This window comes from Tamandua tetradactyla, chromosome 9, assembly GCF_023851605.1.
Source record: "Tamandua tetradactyla isolate mTamTet1 chromosome 9, mTamTet1.pri, whole genome shotgun sequence".
Lineage (NCBI taxonomy): Eukaryota > Metazoa > Chordata > Mammalia > Pilosa > Myrmecophagidae > Tamandua > Tamandua tetradactyla.
The window spans coordinates 114,142,361-114,163,871 of NC_135335.1; the positions used below are offsets into that span (position 1 = coordinate 114,142,361).

Below are 21,511 nucleotides of genomic sequence, written 5' to 3' on the forward strand. Positions count from 1 at the left end.
CAGTATTTGTCCTTCTGTTTCTGGCTAATCACACTCAGCATAATGTCCTCAAAGTCCATCCATGTTGTTACATACTTCATAACTTTATTCTGTCTTAACAGCTGCATAATATTCCATTGTATGTATATACCACAGTTTGTTTAGCCACTCATCTGTTGGTGGACATTTGGGTTGTTTCCATCTCTTGGCAATTGTAAATAATACTGCTATAAACTTTACATTGGTGTGCAAGTGTCCATTTGTGTCCTTGTCCTCATGGCTTCTGAATAGACACTTAGTGGTATTGCCGGATCATATGGCATTCTATACTTAGCTTCCTGAGGAACTGCCAAAGTGCCTTCCACAGTGGTTGCACCATTTGACATTCCCATCAACAGTGGATAAGTGTGACTCTTTCTCCACATCCTCTCCAGCACTTGTTGTTTTCTGTTTTATTGATAATGGCCATTCTGATGGGTGTGGAATGATATCTCATTGGTTTTGATTTGTATTTCTCTGATAGCCAGGGAAGTTGAGCATCTTTTTATGTGCCTCTTAGCCATTTGTATTTCCTCTTCTGAGAAGTGTCCACGTCTTTTGCCCATTTTGTAACTGGGTTGTTTGTCTTTTTGTTGAGTTGAAGAGTCTCTTTATATATTCTGGATACTAGACCCTTATCTGATATGTCATTTCCAAATATTGTCTCCCATTGTGTAGGCTGTCTTTTTACTTTCTTGTTCCTTTTTTCAGTGTTCGTGCTTTCGGTATAAGATCTAGGAAACTACCTCCTATTAGAAGTTTTATAGGATATTTCCCTACATTTTCTTCTAAAAGTTTTGTGGACTTAGCTCTAATGTTTAGATCTTTGATCCATTTTGAATTAATTGTTGTAAAAGATGTGAGATGTGGATCTTCTTTCATTCTTCTGCATGTGAATATGCAGTTCTCCAAGCACCATTTATTGAAGAGATGGTTCTGTCCCAGATGAGTTAGCTTGACTGCCTTATCAAAAATCAGTTGTCCACGGATGAGAGGGTCTATTTCTGAACACTGTATCTGATTCTGTTGATCAGTAATATCTATCTTTATACCAGCACCATGCTGTTTTGACCACTGTAGTTTCTTAATATGCCTTAAAGTCAGGTAATGTGAGACCTCCGACTTCATTGTTTTTTCTCAAGATAAGTTTTAGCTATTCAGGCAACCTTCCCTTCCAAATAAATTTGGTTATTGGTTTTTCTATTTCTGCAAAGTAAGTTTTTGGGATTTTAATTGGTATTGCATTGACTGTATAAATTAATTTAGGTAGAATTGACATCTTAACTATATTTAGTCTTCCAATCCATGAATGCAGTATGCCTTTCCATTTATTTAGGGCTTCTGTGATTTCTTTTAGCAATTTCTTGTAGTTTTCTTTGTATAGGTCTTTTGTATCCTTAGTTAAATTTATTCCTAATTATTTTATTCTTTTGGTTGCAATTGTAAATGGAATTTTTTCTTGATTTCCCCCTCAGATTGCTCATTACTAGTGGATAGAAACACTATAGATTTTTGAATGTTGATCTTGTAACCTACCACTTTGCTGTACTCATTTTTTAGCTCTAGTAATAATAAATTATTTATTATTATTAAAATTGCTGCAGATTTTTCGGGGTTTTTGACGTAAAGTATCGTATCATCTTCAAACAGTGAGTGTTCTTGAGAGTTTTATTTCTTCCTTTATAATTTTGATGCTTTGTATTTCTTTTTCTTGTCTAATTGCTCTGGCTAGAACTTCCAACACAATGTTGAATAACAGTGGTGACAGTGGACATCTTTGACTTGTTTCCTGATCTTGGGGGGAAAGCTTTCAGTCTCTCCCCTATGAGGATGATGTTAGCTGTGGGTTTTTCATATATTCCCTTTAACATGTTGAGGAAGTTCCCTTCTGTTCCTATCCTTTGAAGTATTTTCATCAAGAAAGGGTATTGAATTTTGTCAGATGTCTTTTTTGCATCAATTGAGATGATTGTGTGGTTTTCCTGCTTTGATTTATTGATATGATATATTAATTGATTTTCTTATGTTAAACCGTCCTTGCATACCTGGAATAAATCCCACTTGGTCATGGTGTATAATTCTTTTAATGTGCTGTTAGATTTGATTTGCAAGAATTTTGTTGAGGATTTTTGCATCTATGTTCATTAGAGAAATTTTCTTTTCTTATAGTATCTTTGTCTGGCTTTGGTGTGAGGGTGATGCTGGCTTCATAAAATGTGTTAGGTAACCTTCACTGTTCAGTTGTTTTTGAAGAGTTTGAGCAGGATTGGTACTAATTCTTTCTGGAATGCTTGATAGAATTCACATGTGAAACCATCTAGTCATGGACTTTTCTTTTTTGGGAGCTTCTTGATGACTGATTCAGTTTCTTTACTTGCGATTGGTTTGTTGAGGTCATCTATCTCTTCTCTAGTCAGTATTGTTGTTCAGCCTTTTTTAGGAAGTTGTCCATTTTATCTACGTTGTCTAGTTAGCATGAAGTTATTCATAGTATCCTCTCATTACCTCTTTTATTTCTGCGGGGTCAGTGATTATGTTTCCTCTTCCATTTCTGATTTATTTATTTGCATCCTCTTATTTTTTGTCAACCTTGCTAAGGGTCCAACAATTTTATTGATTTTCTCGAAGAACCAACTTCTGGTTTTGTTGATTTTCTTGATTGTTTTCATGTTCTCAATTTCATTTATTTCTACTCTAGTCTTCATTATTTCTTCCCTTTTGTTTGCTTTGGGGTTAGTTTGCTGTTCTTTCTCTAATTCTTCAGGTGAACAGTTAATTCCTCAGTTTTTGCTGTTCTTTTTTTGTTTCATTTTTTATTCATTTATTTATTTATTAAATATAACATACAAACATTCTTACCATATGATCATCCCATTCTTGATATGCAATCAGTGACTCACAATATCATCACATAGTTGTATGTTCATCGTCATGATCACTTCCCAAAACACCTGTATCAGTTCTGAAAAAGAAATAAAAAGAAAACAGGAAAAAAATCATATATACCATGCCCCTCACCTCTCCTCCCCATTGGTCATTAGCATCTCAGTCTACCAAATTTATTTTAACATTTGTTCCCCCTGTTATTTATTTATTTTTAATCCATATGTTTTACTTGTCTGTCGATAAGGTGGATAAAAGGAGCATCAGACACAAAGTTTTCAGTCACACAATCACATTACAAAATTTGCTGTTCTTTTCTAATAAAGGCATTTAAGGCAGTACATTTCCCTCTTAGCACTACCTTTGATGCATCCCATCAATTTTGATACGATGTGTTTTCATTTTCATTTGCCTTGAGATATTTACTGATTTCTCTTGTAATTTCTTCCTTGACCCACTGGTTGTTAAAGAGTGCATTGTTGAATGTGATTGCTGAATCATTAAATTGTTATCTCTTTTAGTTTCCAGTATCTTAGAGCAGCGAGAAATAAAAACCTAAAATTGTGGAAATGTAACCAAACTCTGAAATATTTTTTGCAACTAGTTGTGGTGCTGCGCTTTGAAATTTATTGCTTTTTTTGTGTATATGTCATTTTTCGCAAGAAAGGAAAAAATGTCAACTGGGGTGATAAAAATATATTTAAGACTTCTAGCCTCCTACATTTTGGACAGCTAGAAGGAAAAACTAAGAGGATCGTATGGTAGCCCATGACAAATGCTGGGATCTGTCCTGTAACTACTTGCTGAAGAGTATTTTGAAAACTATTGCTGTTTTATATCTTTGCTTTGTATGTATGTTATACTATACAATAAAAAAGTTAAACAAAACAAAACAAAGAGTGTGTTGTTGAGCCTCCATGTATTTGTGAATTTTCTGGCCCTCTGCCTGTTATTGATCTCCAACTTTACTCCTTTATGATATGAAAAAGTGTGGCATATGATTTCAGTCTTTTAAAATTCATTGAGACTTGCTTTGCGACCCAGATATGGTCTATCCTTGAGAATGATCCATGAGCACTTGAACTAGCAACTTATTAAGTTCCTCTTTTTAAAAGCCGTTTTGTTTTTGGTATATTACATTCTGGCAGCTAGCAAACTACTAGAACACAGTCTATATTCCTATTTTTTCATATGTCTCAATAGTGCCCTTTGGGGGATCATATATTGCATTTCACAGTTCTTTATTAACTGTGAAAACATGTATACCACATGAACGTTCCAATCTCAGTCAGTCCCAGGCGTGCAATTTAGCGGGATCAATCACAGTATCAGTGTTCTGCTACCCTAACCACCATCCGTTACCAGAACTGTCACATCATCCCAAATGAAAACCCTGCACCCACTGTCCCGTCCCTCCCCACAAACTGTAGTCTGTTTTCTGTCTCTCTGAATTTGTTTATTCTTGGTATTTTATGTAAGTGAAGTCATTCAGCATTTGCTTTTTTGGGGCCTGTTTTATTTTAGTCAGCATGTCTTCAAGGTTCACCCATATAGTAGCGTGTATCAGAACTTCATTTCTTCTTATGGCTGACTAGTCTGGTATTCCATTGTATGCATATACCACATTTATATTCATTCGTTTGTTGATGGACACTTAGGTTGTTTCTGCCTTTTAGCTATTGTGAATAACACTGCTATAAATATTGGTGTACAAATATCTTTTTGAATCCCTGCTTTCATTTTTTTTGAGTATGTACCTAGAAGTATGATTGACCGGTCATATAGTAGTTCTTATTTAGTATTTTGAAAAACTGTTCCACAGCAGCTGCACCATTTTTTCCCACCAACAATGTACTAAGGTTTTTATATCCTCACTAACACTTGTAATTTTCCATTTTTTTTTGATAATAGCCATTGTAGTGGGTGTGAAATGGTATCTCACTGTGATGTCATTTCCCTAATGACTAATTATATGTCATATCTAATTTTCCTTCTTTTTACCTTTACTCATAGTGCTAATGGCTAATTATATCGAGTATTTTTGCATGTCTTCAAAAGACATTTGCATATCTTTGAAGAAATGTCTATTCAAGTCCTTTACTCATTTTTGTTTTCTTTTTTTACATGCTCTGGTTAGAATTTACTTTTTATCAATTAGAAGGCATTCATTGATAAAATGAATTTAAAATTTCCTTTTTCAAGTTCATAGAATTGTTGATATAGTGAAATCACCTTTAAAAACATATTTTTAATATCTGATCATATAAATAGTACATGTTAAGTATGGAATACTGGGAAAATAGAAAGATAAAGAACCGTAATGGTTATCCAGAAATAACCATTGTAACTTGTATTTCCATCCAGTCTGTTTCGTAAAGCACATATTTTTTTCTTTACAGATTTCTTTATGAAAATAAAAATATAAGAAAAATTTTGTCTTGAGTTTTCCACTTACTATATTGTGAGCATTTCTTGCATGTCATTACCACTACCCAAAATGTGTTTTTTCAGAGCTATATTATTTTCCGTTGTATGGATATTACTGAATTTATTTAACCAATGCTGCTTGGAAATTTAGATTCTTTTCCTGTATTTCCTGATCATAAATAACTTCAGTGGAAGATTTTAAGCTGATTTAATTCTCTATTGATTTTTTTTTTTTTTAGTTTTTAAATTGTATGTTATAACATATATACAAGGTAAAGAAAGAAAAAAGCAGTAATTTCAGAGCACTCTTCAACAAGTAGACAGATCCTGAGTTTATCATGGACTACCATACAATCCTCTCAGATTTTTCCTTTTAGCCGCTCCAGAATAGACTAGAAGGAATAAATATTTTTTTAATCATCACAATTGACTTTTCTTCTTTTTTTGTGTGTGTGAAAAATAACATGTATATAAAAAAGCAATAAATTTCAAACCACTACACCAGAATTAGTTTTTCAAAGTTTGACAGGGATTACAGTTACACAATTTGAGGTTTTTAACTTCTAGCTGCTCTAAGATAATGGAGACTTCATTCATTTGTTAATCCTTTCTTCTCTTTATGACTCTAACCTTTGATCTTTCTGTCCCACTCTTTAGTGGTGTTTGGGCTATGGCCATTCTAACTTTTTCATGTTGGAAGGGCCTGTCAATAATATGGGATGGGGAGATGGAACTGTCTGATGTTCTGGAGAGACTGGGCTTGGTTTCAGATGGGTCCAGGGACCCATCTGGAGGTTGTAGGTTTCTTGAAAGTTACCATAGTGCATGAAACCTTTGTAGAATCTTATATATTGCCCTAGGTGTTCTGTAAGATTGGTTCCTTTGTTCATTTTTAAGTTGGGCTGTTTATCTTTTGTTGTTAAGTAGTAGGAATTCTTTATATATTTTGGATTTTAAACTCTCATCAGACAGAAGGTTTCCAAATGTTGTGTTTTTTTACTTTCTTGGTAATATCCTTTGATATACAGAAGTTTTTAATTTTGATGAAGTTTGGTTTATCTGAACTTTTCTTTTATTGCTTCTGCTTTTGGTGTCAAGTCTAAGGATCCATTGCCTAATTCGAGGTCCTGAAGATATTTCTCAGTGTTTTCTGCTAAGAATTTTATAGCTTTGGTTCTTATATTTAGGTCTTTGATCTATTTTGAGTTATGTTTTATATGTAGTATAAAGTAAAGGATAAAGTTTCCTTTTTTTTTTTTATATGTGGATATCCAATTTTCCCCACACCATTTGTTGAGGAGACTATTCTTTATTCTTTCCCTATTGAGTGGGCTTGGCACCTTTGTCACAATCATTTGACCATCGATGTGTGGATTTATTTGCCCACTCAACTCTATTCCATTGGTCTGTATGTCTCTCCTAATGCCCAATACCAGTTTTTTTTTTTAAAGGAAAATTTATTAATTTGAAATTTTGGACATGACAGTGTTCAAATTAAGGCAAGGCTCTAAGAGTGTCCATATTATGGCATCCAGGCAGGGAAAGATACTTTTCCTCAAGAAGGCCGAGAGGTCCAGAACACCTCTGTCAGCTGGAAAGGCACATGAGATGTCTGCTAGCTTTCTCTCTGGACTTCCATCACCCTGTTTTGATAATTGTAGCTTTTTAATAAGTTTAAAATCAGGAAATGTGAGTCTTCCAACCCTCCAAATTCATTCTTCTTTTTTAAGATAATTTTGGCCCTTGGGGTCCCTTGCCCTTCCATATGAGTTTGATGATTAGCTTTTCCATTTCTGTGAGGAAGGCTGTTTGGGTTTTGATTGGGATTGCCTTAAATGTATGAATCTCTTTGGGTATTACTGATATCGATACTCTTTTGATCCATGAGTTTGAAATATATTTCCATTTATTCAGGTCCTTTCAGTAATAACTTGTAGTTTTCTGCATATAAGTCATTTATATCTTTGCTTACATTTATTCCTAGATATTTCATTCTTTTAGTTACTGTAAATGGAATAATTTTCTTGATTTCCTTTATCGATTTATTCCTTGCTGGTGTATAGAAACATTACTGGTTTTTGTATGTTGATCTTATCCCCACCATTTTGTTGACTTATTTATTAGCTCTGGTAGTTTTCTTGTAGATTCTTGGGATTTTAATGTGAAGAATAATTTCAGCTAGAAAATAGTGGAAAGGTAGCTCATTGTAATGTGGCCCCTAACCTCGACAAAACTGTTACAACTGGAATCCAGATAGTCTTTCACCTGCTAAAGACAAAAGGAAGACTAAATACAGTTGCTTAGACCAGGGATATAAAAGAGACTTATCTGACGAACAGTAATTGTACAATTCTAGAGCAGCCCTGATCAGTGTAACTTTCTGCAGTATTGGAAGTATCTGTCTGTACTATTTGTTATGGTAGCTACAAGCTATAATGTAGCTATTGAGCCCTTGAAATGTGACAGGGCTCACATTTCGAGAAACTGAAGTTTAAATTTTATTTAATTGTAATTAATATGTAACTGTTGGCTATTATAACTGTGTAAGTATGGAAAAATGGTGTAAGCAGAAAGGGAGCGAGATGTGAAAAAATTGTTTAAAGGGAGAACTGAATGATCTTTAACAATTGAAAAACAAAGGGGTTGGATTAGATGATTTGTAAAAGCACTTTCCAGATCTATAATTATAAGGCCCACTGGAGAATTTTGCAGGTCAAAGAAATTGACAGCTGGGAATACCTGGAATGGACTGTTAATCCTTTATTCCATGGTAAGCTAACAAATCATAAAAAATATCTTTGTGAATTAGTTTTAACTATAAAGGATAACTCTCTTGCACAGTAAAAATGATCTGAGTTGAGTACTTTAGACCCTAGAAGAAATGTAGGTGTGGGAGACAAAGTGCTATGAGTGCCGAAGTACTCCTGAGGAAAGGCTGGGCTCAGGCTGTTAGCCTTGACGCAGAGCGCTCTCATTTCAAACTGGAATATTCTCTACAACTCTGTGACAACATAGTGATAATGAGCAACAAAGCTGAGCTCTGTCGGTAGCAAGATCCCATAGATTGTAACAAATACTATGAAAGAAAAATCAGAGTGATATATAGTAGAGATTAAATGCACTTATATATAAGATGAGGTAGCGGTGGTGATGATTGACCTGCCATTTGAAGGCTGCAGCTGGCAGGTAGAAAGTGGAGGAAGAACTTCCAGGGACAAGGAACCAAATTAGAAAACCCTAAGGTAGGAAAAACTTGTGTTTAAGGAACTCAGTATGGTTGAAGCATACTGAGTGAGGAGGAAGATGGTGTGTGTTCTGAGATGAGATTGGAGAGATAAATAGGGCCCTGATTATGTAGAGCTTTTAGGCTGTGGAAAAGAATTTGAATTTCTTAAGGTAATTAAAAGCCATTGATGGTTTAAGCAAGGATGTGACATGATTTGACACGTTCTAAAGAAATCTTACTAGCTTCTGTGACAGGCATAAGTGAAAATGGTTTCGTGAACTCTGTTTTTACCTTTATGAAGTGTTGTTACTTTGCAGTTGTTAAATTTTAGTAGTTTTGCAACCTATTTGCAAATATATAGGCAGTGCTCAAAATTTTCTAAATGGTGTAAGTGGAAATGAAAGTGTATTTTTCTTGCAAAACCTTTTCATTAATTCTGAAATTTTTTTTTTCCAAATTCAGAGATCTGTCTCTTCTAGTGTAAGTTCACATTAAAAATTACATGTTCCTTAATGCTCGAACTAAAAACTGAATTTAGTAATGTTAATGACTTTTTCCTAACATAGTATTAATAAGGGTTTAATGTTTTATGATCTTTAACAATTGAAAAACAAAGCGGTTGATTTTTGCCTCTCAGTTTCAGTCTGTTCCTGATGGTACCTTGCCTATACCAGTTGGTAGATGAGTGGCTTTGTGCAGATTGTTTTAACTTTTCTTTTTCTTTATCTGTGAAGTGGACATAATAGTTAAACCTATCTCTTTTAATTGTTAGAAGGATTAAGTTAAATCAGCAAAAATCAGATGCTATGATTATCATTGTCTATTAAGAACTCATTTACACAATCTGTGTTCTTGAACGACCAAGGTACATTTTTAGTGTGAAGTTTAAATGTAGTTGAGAAATGAGATAAAGTGATGTTTCAGTTGTTAAAAGATTTCAAATAGAGTTGAGAGGTCATTCTGGAAGTTACTATTAATGCAAGCTTCAGCCAGGTATCGCACATTGCCACAGTATGCCAAGCCCCAGCCAATATCTTGGACTCTATTTAAGACTCTATAAATGTTTTACTAAGTTTATTTTTTCAGAAACTTAAGGCCTCCAGATTGTTCCTATGCCAGATAAGCCCCAAAATGCACAGATGCCAGCCTCTCCAAAAATATCAACCAGTCTCATAAGATTGACACCCTTTTCCAGCATGAAGCAGCTAATACAGTCATTGCCCAGATATCCCTGAAGATTGGTAGAATGATCAAATGAGAGAGGGAAGAGATGTAACCGAGAAATTAGGACTTAAAAAATGATTGAGTAGTGCTCACTATGTGGATATTTCTTTTTAGTTCCTAGTGTGTCAGAATAGCTAGAAGGAAATAGCTGAAGTTCTTGAACTGTAATCCAGTAGCTTTGATCTTTGATAATGATTGTATAACTATATAGCTTTTATGATGTGACCATGTGATTGCAAAAACTGCGATAGACACCCCCTTCATCCAGGGTATGGGTAGATGAGTAATGCATGGAAAAACAATATAGGTCGGGAATATGGGGGAAAATTCCACTATTTAAACAAACTATGGGCGATAGTTATGATACTACTTAAATAATAATGATTGTAGCAAATGTTACTAAGGTTAAAAAAAAGTGTTATTAATTGTGACAAACTTTCCACCAAGGCAAGTGTTGGTGGTGGGGTGGTGTATGGGAGTCTTTTATTTTATGCGTAATTGTTCTGTAAATCCACAGCTTCTCCAATAAAAAATAATAACTTTAAAAAAATAGTTGAAATATCCAGGCCATTAAGCAATATATTATATTTCTAATTACATTCAAAAGTAATGAAGCCTCACTCTTAGTAATGTAGAAATACACATGGTTTAAAGGTACGAGTGCTTGGTCTTCCGTTGTTCAGTTGAACAATTCTTTTCAAGATTAGGGAATGATGTTTTTGATACTAATAAAAATATGTGCTCTGTTTTTTTATGCTAATGAATCTTTATTTTGTAAAGGATCTTTTTTTTATTAATTTTTAAAGTAAAAAAAATATGACAAGAAAGAAACACAAACATTCTTAACATATGATCATGTGCTCTGTTTTTTATATAGCTTGGTGTTTCACTTAGCAGTTTGGGAGCTATACCGGCAGCAGCGCTAGACCCCAATATCACAACCCTTGGAGAGATACCACAGCCACCACTTATGGGAAATGTGGATCCTTCCAAAATTGATGAAATTAGGAGAACGGTTTATGTTGGAAATTTGAATTCCCAGGTAACTAATTTAAGAAGAAACTGAGTGATAGTAGCTGTTATTCTTTTTTATATTTTAAAAATCATATTGACTGTTAGTAATATTTACTTGCTTTTTTTTTTCCTAAGAATATAACTTAAGTGACTTTGTTTCCTCAGACAACGACAGCTGATCAACTACTTGAATTTTTTAAACAAGTTGGAGAAGTGAAGTTTGTACGGATGGCAGGTGATGAGACTCAGCCAACTCGGTTTGCTTTTGTGGAATTTGCAGACCAAAATTCTGTACCAAGGGCACTTGCTTTTAATGGAGTTATGTTTGGAGACAGGCCACTGAAGTAAGAAATCCTAAACAAAGAAATTTTAATGCTTTTGAAAAAATTTAAAGAATTTTTGATGTAATTAAGCACCTCCCCCCCTTTCTTTTAATAGTAATTGGCCATTTGTGGAACGGAAGACTTTGTTAAGTATAACTGATATACCTGAGCTGTTTATCATTTTAGCCTATAAATTCCTAAAATTGTATTTGAGACATTTTCTCATTTTTAATTTTGTAAGATCGAATTTAATGTTAAAATGTTACTTATATACCCTACGTATTGATTATAAATCTTTCTCCACTAACTTTGATTTTTGCATTATGACTAGGCATCTGACATGGGAATTTAATTAGAATACTTATAGTCGTAGGAGCTTCAGTAAATTAAAAATGCTAGAAAGATTTTAATATTAAGTACCTGGAAGTGTTTTATAGCAAATCTTTTTAGTTTTTAAGTTTGCTCACATCCTGTTTACAAAATAAAAAATTGATGTGGCCTTTGAGATGCTCAAGCTCAGAAATCCTGTATCACTCCCATTACTGAGGAAAACAGTTTTGTGTGATTGTCATGGGAAATTGCCTTAGTTATATAGTTTGACCAGGATTTGGCTATTAAAGTATAAATAACTATTCTTGGTGGATGCTTATCTTCAGTGTGGAAAGGATAAAGTGAGTCATCAGATCCATGTATCAGTGAAACTGTTCTTAACTAGTATGGGAAGAGTTTTATCAGATACATTCCACATTCAAACAGTGTCTGAATTCAGCTGTGGTTTCGCTTCTTCATCCTCCCAGGGGCAGAGATTGACAAAAATCTTATAACCCAAGAACAGAAATGATTCATTTTAATACTGGATGTCAAAATATTAATTTATTACAATTCTAAGCTATGTGGGAGAACACTAGTCTATTCTAGTTGTTAAAGACATCAGCCAGGTTTTTCCATTTTTCTTTGTTTTTGGCTTTGTTGGCAAGAGATCATGGGAGAAGGCGATGAAGACTTATCATGGTTTTTGGGCTGTTTTGGTTCTGTATATAGGTATATCATTCATAATGTTTCAGAGATTTCTTAGGTTTATAAATACATGTATCATATAAATATTTTATGTTTTATAAAATATGGTGTGTATTTGTGATATGCTAATATTTTTAATTTAGAATAAATCACTCCAACAATGCAATAGTAAAACCCCCTGAGATGACACCTCAGGCTGCAGCTAAGGAGTTAGAAGAAGTTATGAAGCGAGTACGAGAGGCTCAGTCGTTTATCTCAGCAGCTATTGAACCAGGTAAGGCCATAGAGTTGTTACATAGGCCATAGTTTAAACGTCATAGACTCTTAGAACTGGAAGGAATTTTAGAAATTATCTTGTTCAGTCCCTTCATTTAACAAGTAAGACTGAAACTCAAGAAAGAGCAAGTGACTTAATCATGTCAGAGAACTCCTTAGTACATTCTCTGTTGCTGTGGTACTGGTTTGAGGCACATTAGCTTGAGTTAATCAGATCTTTATATTTTAATAGTAAAATGAGTACGCACAGCTAATTTGCTTAAAGCAAAATATAAATGTTATCATGAGGCTGGAAAAGAGTAAATATATTTAACATGTTGTTATGATTAAGCAGATTCACTTTCTTTCAAAGCTTTAATTAAAAAAAAAATAAGAGCCCATGATTTATAGAAAAAATACAGATTCTCTGTTTTAGCAAGGTAAAGGATCACCCATTCAAACTTTTGTTCTGCTAACTAAAATAATTATAAAATCCATTCTAAAAAATGTCTAGGTTAGTTGCCTTAACATTTTGAGCAAAATTTGCTAAATTTAACTCAGAATTTAAGCCTCTACTTTAGCAAAATAAATGGAGAAAAAAAAAACTTAAAATTACTGTTATAGAAATTACAGACGTGTTATAATCGTACATTATGGCAGCAACAAAATATTACGAACAGCTGTTTATAATCATCTGGTTTATATGTACTGCTGCAGGGTGGCTGCACTCAACGAGTTTATGCAATGACTTTCTTGGATGTTTCTGAAGGATAATTGCACAGGAGGAGGATGTACAGAGAGTAGGCCCCTTGCACTATATGTGGTACATTCCACTTGTGCCTGATTATTAACTGGGATCTTTAATTGTTCTGAGCTTACACTGCAAAGTGGTTTTTTCCTCTCAGAGTCTGGAAAGAGCAATGAAAGAAAAGGCGGACGATCTCGTTCCCATACTCGTTCAAAATCCAGGTCTAGCTCAAAATCCCATACCAGAAGGAAAAGATCACAGTCAAAACACAGGTGAGAATTTCTACTATCATGTAAGTTTTTACAGTTTTGTATTTAAAGTAGTTAAGATTCTCTTGAGTTTTCTGTCAAGATAACAGATTTTAGAAATTTTTAGCAGAGTTTATCTTGGAAGTATGATTACCATTGAATGTTGCCCTAATTATAATACTTCAGTTACAAATGAAATTTTGTCTAAAATTTTTAATATTTCAACTAATTTTAAGTTTTAGAAGTTGGTTTCTATCTAAAATATAATCAGAGTCCTAATTTTTGTAAGAATTAGTTTTTTTTTTTGAGCAGTTACCTATCTTTTGTACCATGTGTCAAATAGATACTTTTACTTTTTTTTTTTTTTTTTTTGCATGGGCAGGCACCAGGAATTGAACCCGGGTCTCTGGCATGGCAGGCGAGAACTCTGCTGCTGAGCCACCATGGCCCACCCTAAATAGATACTTTTAAGTCCTTGGTACTCCTAGGGATAAAAGCCTCTTCTACTTATCTTTGGACCTAAAATCCAGGGATAACTTGCAATTTTAACTTCAGCTGTTTGTTTTATCGTGCTTAGGCTCTGTTTCTGTTCTTTTTATCTTATTTTTCGTTTCAATTGTCTCTCTTTATCTGTCATTGCTTTGTGTTTGGTACAAAGGGCCCTCCAAATGTAAACTTGGAACACCATCTTGATAGGAAGTACTGTAAAATGATAAAAAAAATTCTTGTTTTCTCTAAGATGTAGAAGAGGGTTTTGTTGAAGTGTGAAAATGTATATAGTGACTCCTAATTGAATGTTATATGTATATACATAAGCGTACTTATGCCTGGAGAGGGAAAGAGTGTGTGCGTGCATGCATGTTGGGAGGAGTTACTAGAGAAGGAGGATAAATTATACATGTAGCTATTTAGCTTATACTTCTCTATTGTTCTTTGTTTGAAATCCCCTTTGGAATATGATTTTACTATCCCCATCAAGGTCTTATAGTAAGGTACATTATATAGAACCAGTTGCAGGCAGTTATGTATGAAGTATAATAAGGCAGTGTAACAGAAGCAAGACTTGAAGAAGGAAAGTATTACAGAAACAGCAGTGGTACTTGGCTGTGGTTGACAGGATATAGAAAGGGTAAAAGAGATCAAGGAAATATGAAATTAGGCTGGAATCTCATTTTGCATTCATTACAAGAGCCATGCTCTAAATATAATGTACCTTAGTGCTTTTCTGAGGCTGGAAAAACCAAAAATTTGGTAATTGACATAATTATTTCCTTGACAATCTATGTGAAGACTTATCTGATGTTTGAAATTATAGCAAATAGCTGTAAACTTCAAAGTTTTTGATTTTAATCATTTTAAGTATACTTGGGTTTTTCCCCTCTTTCCAGGGGTTCAGGGATGAAGGGGTTGGTTGTTCAGTCTAAACTTAAGTTTGTTAATTGTTATTTTTGTATAACGGAGTACTTTCTTGTAGCTCTGTCTGACTGTGTAGCATTAAAAATTACTTGCTCTTGGTTTATTTGTGAAAGTGAAAAAAATATGTGTGTGTTTTGGTCAACATATACTATTTTTTTTTCATGCATAGAGTACAAAAGTACACATGACCTCTTGACAGGGTTCATAAACAAATACAAAAGAGGGCAAGTTCTGTATAAAGAGAAAAATATCCTTTAGCTAAAGCATTTGACTTAGGAATCTTGATTTGGAACCATCTAAGAAGGAGCCGGGGGGTGGTGAGGAATGGGGAGTGACAATTCTTTCTTGGCTTTCTCTCTGTTACTAATGGGACTTCATATCCTGAGCTCTGCCCTCACCCACTAGACCTAGCAGGGGAGTGGGTTGCAGAAACTCATGCTCTTGCAGGCTCATCCTCTTCTACCTTTTCAACATCCTCAGATGCTTTTGGGGTCCCCCACCCCCTCTTTTATCCTAACCCTCTTCCTTCTACTTCCTACGGTAGGAGGGAAGAAGGTGTTTCTTAGCACTGGGACCTTGGCTAGGATTGGGGAGATGTGTTTCTGCCTTGTCCTGGTACATTTTGATGCTTATTATTTCCAAAGAAACTGTTAAAAGTGGGTAGTACTGTAATTGTTTTCTTTTTTTAATGCAGTTTTTTTGATATATTTTCCCTTTATCATATAATCATCCAAAGTGTACAGTCAGTGGTTCACAGTATCATCATATAGTTGTGGCAGCACAGTCCATTTTTGTACATTTTCATTACTCCAGAAAAAATACATATAAGAATACAAATAAAAATAGAAATGAAAAAGAATACCATAAGAATAAAAATAGGTGAAAAAGAATTCCCTAAGAATAAACATAAAATGAAAGAGAATACCTGTAATTGTTTTAAGTTAAATAACCTTTACAGACCAGCATGGGAACTCTAAGACCTTTTATAATGTAATGAGAAACAGCTGATTTATAAATGAACTTTGATGCAACATTGGTAAGTTGCCTTTATTTACAGTTGAATTTTAAAATGTAATTTTTCAAAATTTGTAAAAATGAGAACTGCTAACAATAACTCAAGCCAGCTTTATCTTTGGATTAGATTTGCTCTTCATTTGAAGCTTTTGGCATTCTTATTCAGAAAATTAGTAGGCTATTAGAGGGTGAGATAGAGACATGCAGATATTTAGTGTCGTTATTAAAATACAAAATTTTTGTTGGACACTGACTTTGAAACTTTGAGGATCCACAGGATAAAATGGAAAACCGAACATCAGGAATCTGCTGATTTTATTTATTTTTGCTTATTAGGGTTATGGTTAATTTTTTAAAGGAATTTCTTTGCTTAATTAAGGTTGAAAACCACTGCTTTGAAGAAAAGAGAATAATTGTGTACATATTTGCAAGGTTGTCTAGAACAGAAACCTTAAGACATTATTAAGTACATAGAAACAAAGACACTCGAAAAGCTCCTTATGTGGGTATCTGTACGTGAACTATTTGCAGTTTTGCTTGAATACCTACTGCTTGACCTTTATGTCTCTTAGGTTATTAGGGATGAACAAACAATGAAACAAATATAATTAAAGATAAGTAGTTGACTTGAAAATTAGCTGTTGGAAAACAAATTTTGTCTAACTCTGGAAAATATATTTCTAAAACAGGATTTTATTATTAATTGAGAATTGTCTGGTTTCATTGCATACCACAAGCATAGTCATTTAAAAAACTGCTTCTTTTATAGATGTTTCAATTTTAACTTAATTCTTGAAAATATTATTATCAAGATGAGTCTTAGATCAGTACTTTTTCAATACACAAACAACAACTGGAAAAAGAAATCAAGAAAAGAATTCCATTCACAATAGGACCTAAAAGAATCAAATATCTAGGAAAGTTTATTTGACCTCTTGGAGTAAAGATACAATTTAAAGTTTACATTTATGTTATTTGTTAATTATGATGATATTGAACGTTAGGAGCTTTGGGCATTTACTATGTACCAAAGACTGTGGTAGGCATTTTGCATATATCATCTGATTTAATCCTCATGACAGTCCTGATAAGTGTAGGCATGATTCTTACTCCTCTTTATAGATGAAGAAACTCAGTTTTAGAGAGATTAAATGATTAACCAAGGTGGACTTCCCCGTTCACTTCCCTGCATCGTGCTGTGGACCTCCTGCCTCTACCCTGCATCTGCCCGGCATCTCTGCGTTATAGATGTGCAGCCTCAGACCACTAACGCTTTATACCTCTGAGCTGTGGAGGAGCCTGGGCTGGCCACATGATTCCCACATTCAGAAAGTCCGAGCCCTCAAGGTCCCTCTCTGAGTCTCTTCTATCTCTAGGGCCTGGGAATCCGAGCTCAGGGGGCTGGAAAGTTGGTGTTTCAAGAGGGGGCTCTGGCCTGTCCTGTTTGAACAGCCCCAGGTTAGCTTGTGAAGGAAGGGGCTGTATGCGAGTTCCCTCCGCAGGGTGTGGGTGATACTGTTGGTGTTCTCACAGCTAGTGGGTAGCAGAGCTGAGCTTCAGAGCCACATTGTCTGATTCTAAAGCCTATGAGTCTAATAACTTCATTGTCTAAATTGTATGCAGTCTGTTTTGCTATATGGTAATAGTTACTAAGATACTTCATTATGAAAGAAATTACATTAGAAACAAAAGAGGAGGGCTAGAGATTTCAGAATTGAAATAACTTACTTTCCTGCAAGAATTGTAATAATAAAGGTTACTTTTAGTAGCTGTTTATAGTTGTAGTTATAAAATCAAGGTATTGCAGATCCAGCATTTGATTATTTCTAGTTTTAACTCACTGGTAATGACTTTTATTTTCCTCTCACACTAGCCGTCATTACTGTGCTTCCTCATGCGTTAATAGGTTTGCTATGACAAAAGAGCAGATAGCCATTTATAGACACTTTTGAACCATATCAGCACTACTCTCTGTCAATATGAGTTTATAACCAGAAGCTATCATATTACATGTAAGTCAGGTTCTCTGCATTTGAGTTAAAGACACTTTATGGTATGAAAACTTGAACTGTGGGAGAAATTTTCTCTCATTTGAAGTATATAATAATTAGCAAAAGAAGGCCATGCTTGAACAATCAATTTGAGTCTTTCTCTGTTTTTGTCTTTGTTATATCTGGTAATGTTTTCAATAAATGAATATAACTAAGGCATTGTATAATAGAGAATTTTAAAATATTGATAAATATTGTTGGGATAGATCTTTAAATTGTCTCAAGTTCTCATATCTGTAATTTATTCTCTTAAATTTTTAAAAATTGTAATTCTAAGAATAAGATTTGATGTTCTAACAATTTTTTTCTTTAGGAGTAGATCCCATAATAGGTCACGTTCAAGACAGAAAGATAGACGTAGATCTAAGAGCCCACATAAAAAACGCTCTAAATCTAGGGAGAGAAGAAAGTCAAGGAGTCGTTCACGTTCACGGTGAGTTTTAGGGGGATTAAGGATACATTTTTCACTGGCTTCATTTGTTAAAAATCTGTTGTGGTTTAGGTTTTTTAATGAGAGAAATAAAATTTTTTTCTGAATTGGTAATCTAGGATTACTACTGATTGTCATTGATTTGAATCTGATTGTGTCACTCATGAGTTTTTCCAACTATGATTTAGTGTGGTAATTGTTTTATTTAGCAACTTCATGTACATGAGTTAAAATTTTATTTATGATATCTATAGCCATTAAATATTGTTTTGTGTCATTAATTGTTGAAGAGAGGGAAGTGCTTTTATGGAGTAGAATTATTTTAGTTGCATATTTATTTATTTGCTTTTGTTTTTAAAGGGACAAGAGAAAAGACACTCGAGAAAAGATCAAGGAAAAAGAAAAAGTGAAAGAAAAAGATAAAGAAAAGGAGAGGGATAAAGAGAGAGAGAGGGACAAGGAACGTGAAAAAGAAAAGGAACGGGGTAAAAACAAAGATAAAGACCGGGAAAAGGACAAGGAAAAGGACAGAGAGAGAGAGCGGGAAAAAGATCATGAAAAGGAGCGAGACAAAGAGAAGGAAAAGGAACAAGATAAAGAAAAGGAACGAGAAAAGGACAGATCCAAAGAGATAGATGAAAAAAGGAAGAAGGATAAAAAATCCAGAACACCACCCAGAGGTTATAATGCGTCAAGAAGATCTCGTAGTTCCAGCAGGTTTGATAATGCTTAAAATTTTTACCAGTAGATTTATTTATGACAAAATGAAAGCATAAATTTTAACTGATGAAGAAAATGATTATTTTCTACAAGTGGAATCAATGTAATAATGTCAGAAGGTCTTTCTGTAATAATTACTAAGAATTACTACAGTATTTGAAACTATGATGAGGAAGAGATGAAATGGGCAAAATTATTTGAAAACTTTTAGGAGTCCTTTGTAATTTAGTATTTTAACCCTGTTTTTTACTGATTGATTGAGTTGGAGGGTTGAGTGGCAAGGACAGGTAATTTTATAAAAATATAAATGTATTGACTTTTTAGACTTCTGTATTTCTTTGGAGTGGTGTGCAAATTTTGCAAATTTTAATATGCAAAATGTCTAAAGTTGAAATCTTACTCTTTTTTGCCATCTAAGTTAATTTTTACATCTGTTTTATTGACTGCGTGAATTTTAAATTTTGGTTCTCTTTTATTTGGCAGTTTTAAGAAATTTCCTTTCTCAGTAGGAAAAGGAAATTAATAGGTACACTGCCACCAGGGGGCAGAAGGTTATTATATTAACAGCTGCAAGGACCTTCCTTAAAATACGAGATTGTTTCCCCCAGATGATACCATGTCTATAAATGGAATCCCTAATGTATGTTAAGCTATATCTTAAAAATATTTTAAATATGTATTTTAACCAGTTTTAAAGATATTTAAAGATTTTTTCATATAAAAGATTTCTAAGATAAAAGATGTGATTATCCTGTTTTTTAACTTGTGTTTTAATAGCTTATTCTTTTTTTTAATGCAGTTTTGTTGAGATATAGTCACAGTCGCACACTATACAATCATCCTAAGTATACAATCAGTGGTTCACAGCATCATCTTATAGTTGTGCATTCATCATCACTGTCAGATTTTAAACTTTTCATTACTCCGTAAACAATAAAAATAGGAATAAAAATACAAGTAAGAAAGAACATCTAAAACATCCCATACCCCTGTTCCTCCTATGATTTATTTATTTATTTATTTCTTCCTAATCTGTCCATACACTGGATAAAGGGAGTGTCAGTTACAAGGTTTTTATAATCACACGGTCACACCACAGAAGCTATGTAGTTACATAATTATTTTCAAGAATCAGGGTATCATATTAACCTGTACAAGCTAAGAAGATCTCACTCTCTATTTGAAGTTCCATGTAATTATGACATTAGAATAAACTGATCATATACGTTAAATTAATGTACTACAGAAAATACAAATTTTGCACCAAATAAACATCTCTATCTTTAGTTTTACAGAGTTGAAGTTTTAACATGTAGTCAGTATCATCCTTTACCCTTTAGTCTGATTTACCTTAGTCCTAACCAGATCTGTGTCATTCATATCTCTAATTGAAGTCTGAGCTCTCTTTCAGCATTTTTAACAGTTGCTGTACGGAGTAATGCTGACTTTCATAGCTGCAGAACTGTAGCTCCGAGTCTCAGGTATCATACAGATTCCCAGAGTTCCAGGGAATGATCAGCTTAGCATCTCAGAATTATAGAAATAATAGTTACTACTCAGAATTAGATGTGACTGCTTACAATCTAGGAACTTTCAAAATAAGCCTTCTCCTGATAACCTGTGCTCTTGAATTCAGTTCTTAGAGTTTACACGATGTATTTAGTCCATATAAGTGAGACATAATATCTGTCTTTTCATTCCTAGCATATTTCACTCCACATGCTATCCTCAGGGTTCATTCTCTTAGTTGCATGGCCTCACAACTTTATTCGTTCTTGCAGCCTTTGTATTTCCTTGGATGTATACACCACAGTTTGCCTTTCTGTTCATAGAGAAAAAAAAGGAGAAAAAACTAAAAAGAATTAAAAAATAAAATAAAAAGGAGAAGCAACACCACCAGGAATACCATACCGCTTCCTTGTATTTCCCTCTTAATGATATTTAGCTTGATACATTGCCTTTGTCACACTTAATGGAAGCATATTATTGCTGCTGTTAACTATAAACCCTAAGTGACACTTAATGGAGCATATAACATTGCTGCTATTAACTATAAACCCTAGTGTGCATTGGTTGTATTTTCCCCATATTCCATTCCATTTTCAACACCTTGCACTGTTGACATTCATTTATTCTCCCTCATGTAAAACATTTTTATATTTGTACATTTGATCACCATCATTTTCCACTCTAGGTTTTGCTAAGTTATACAGTCCTAGATTTTATCTTCTATTTTTCTGTATGGAGTCATACATGCCCTTAGCCGCCTTCTTTGAACCACACTCACACTCAGCTTTGTTTAGTGTAATTGAAATTTCATACTACCATCAGATAGTATTGTGCTATTCATTTTTGGATCTCTACAATCAGTCCTGTTGAAAATTCTATACTCCTTCAGCATCAAAAGCCCAGTCTCTTCCCTCTTTCTATCTCTTGATAACCTGTGTTCTGAACTTGAACTCTCAAAGTTCACTCGTTAATGTTAGTTCATATTAGT

General features: G+C 34.0%; 1 protein-coding gene across 8 annotated transcripts in view; it reads left to right on the forward strand.

The window, feature by feature from the left end:
• The window catches only part of SREK1 (splicing regulatory glutamic acid and lysine rich protein 1), a 57,639-nt gene that overhangs the window by 19,229 nt on the left and 16,899 nt on the right, over nt 1-21,511 (forward strand). For all 8 annotated transcript variants that reach the window (XM_077117350.1, XM_077117349.1, XM_077117357.1 and 5 more), the window contains exons 4-9: nt 10,656-10,820; nt 10,958-11,136; nt 12,276-12,406; nt 13,293-13,407; nt 18,178-18,297; nt 18,655-19,011. In XM_077117350.1, coding sequence (XP_076973465.1) covers nt 10,656-10,820; nt 10,958-11,136; nt 12,276-12,406; nt 13,293-13,407; nt 18,178-18,297; nt 18,655-19,011 — 1,067 coding nt within the window. The remainder of the gene's footprint in view (nt 1-10,655; nt 10,821-10,957; nt 11,137-12,275; nt 12,407-13,292; nt 13,408-18,177; nt 18,298-18,654; nt 19,012-21,511) is intronic.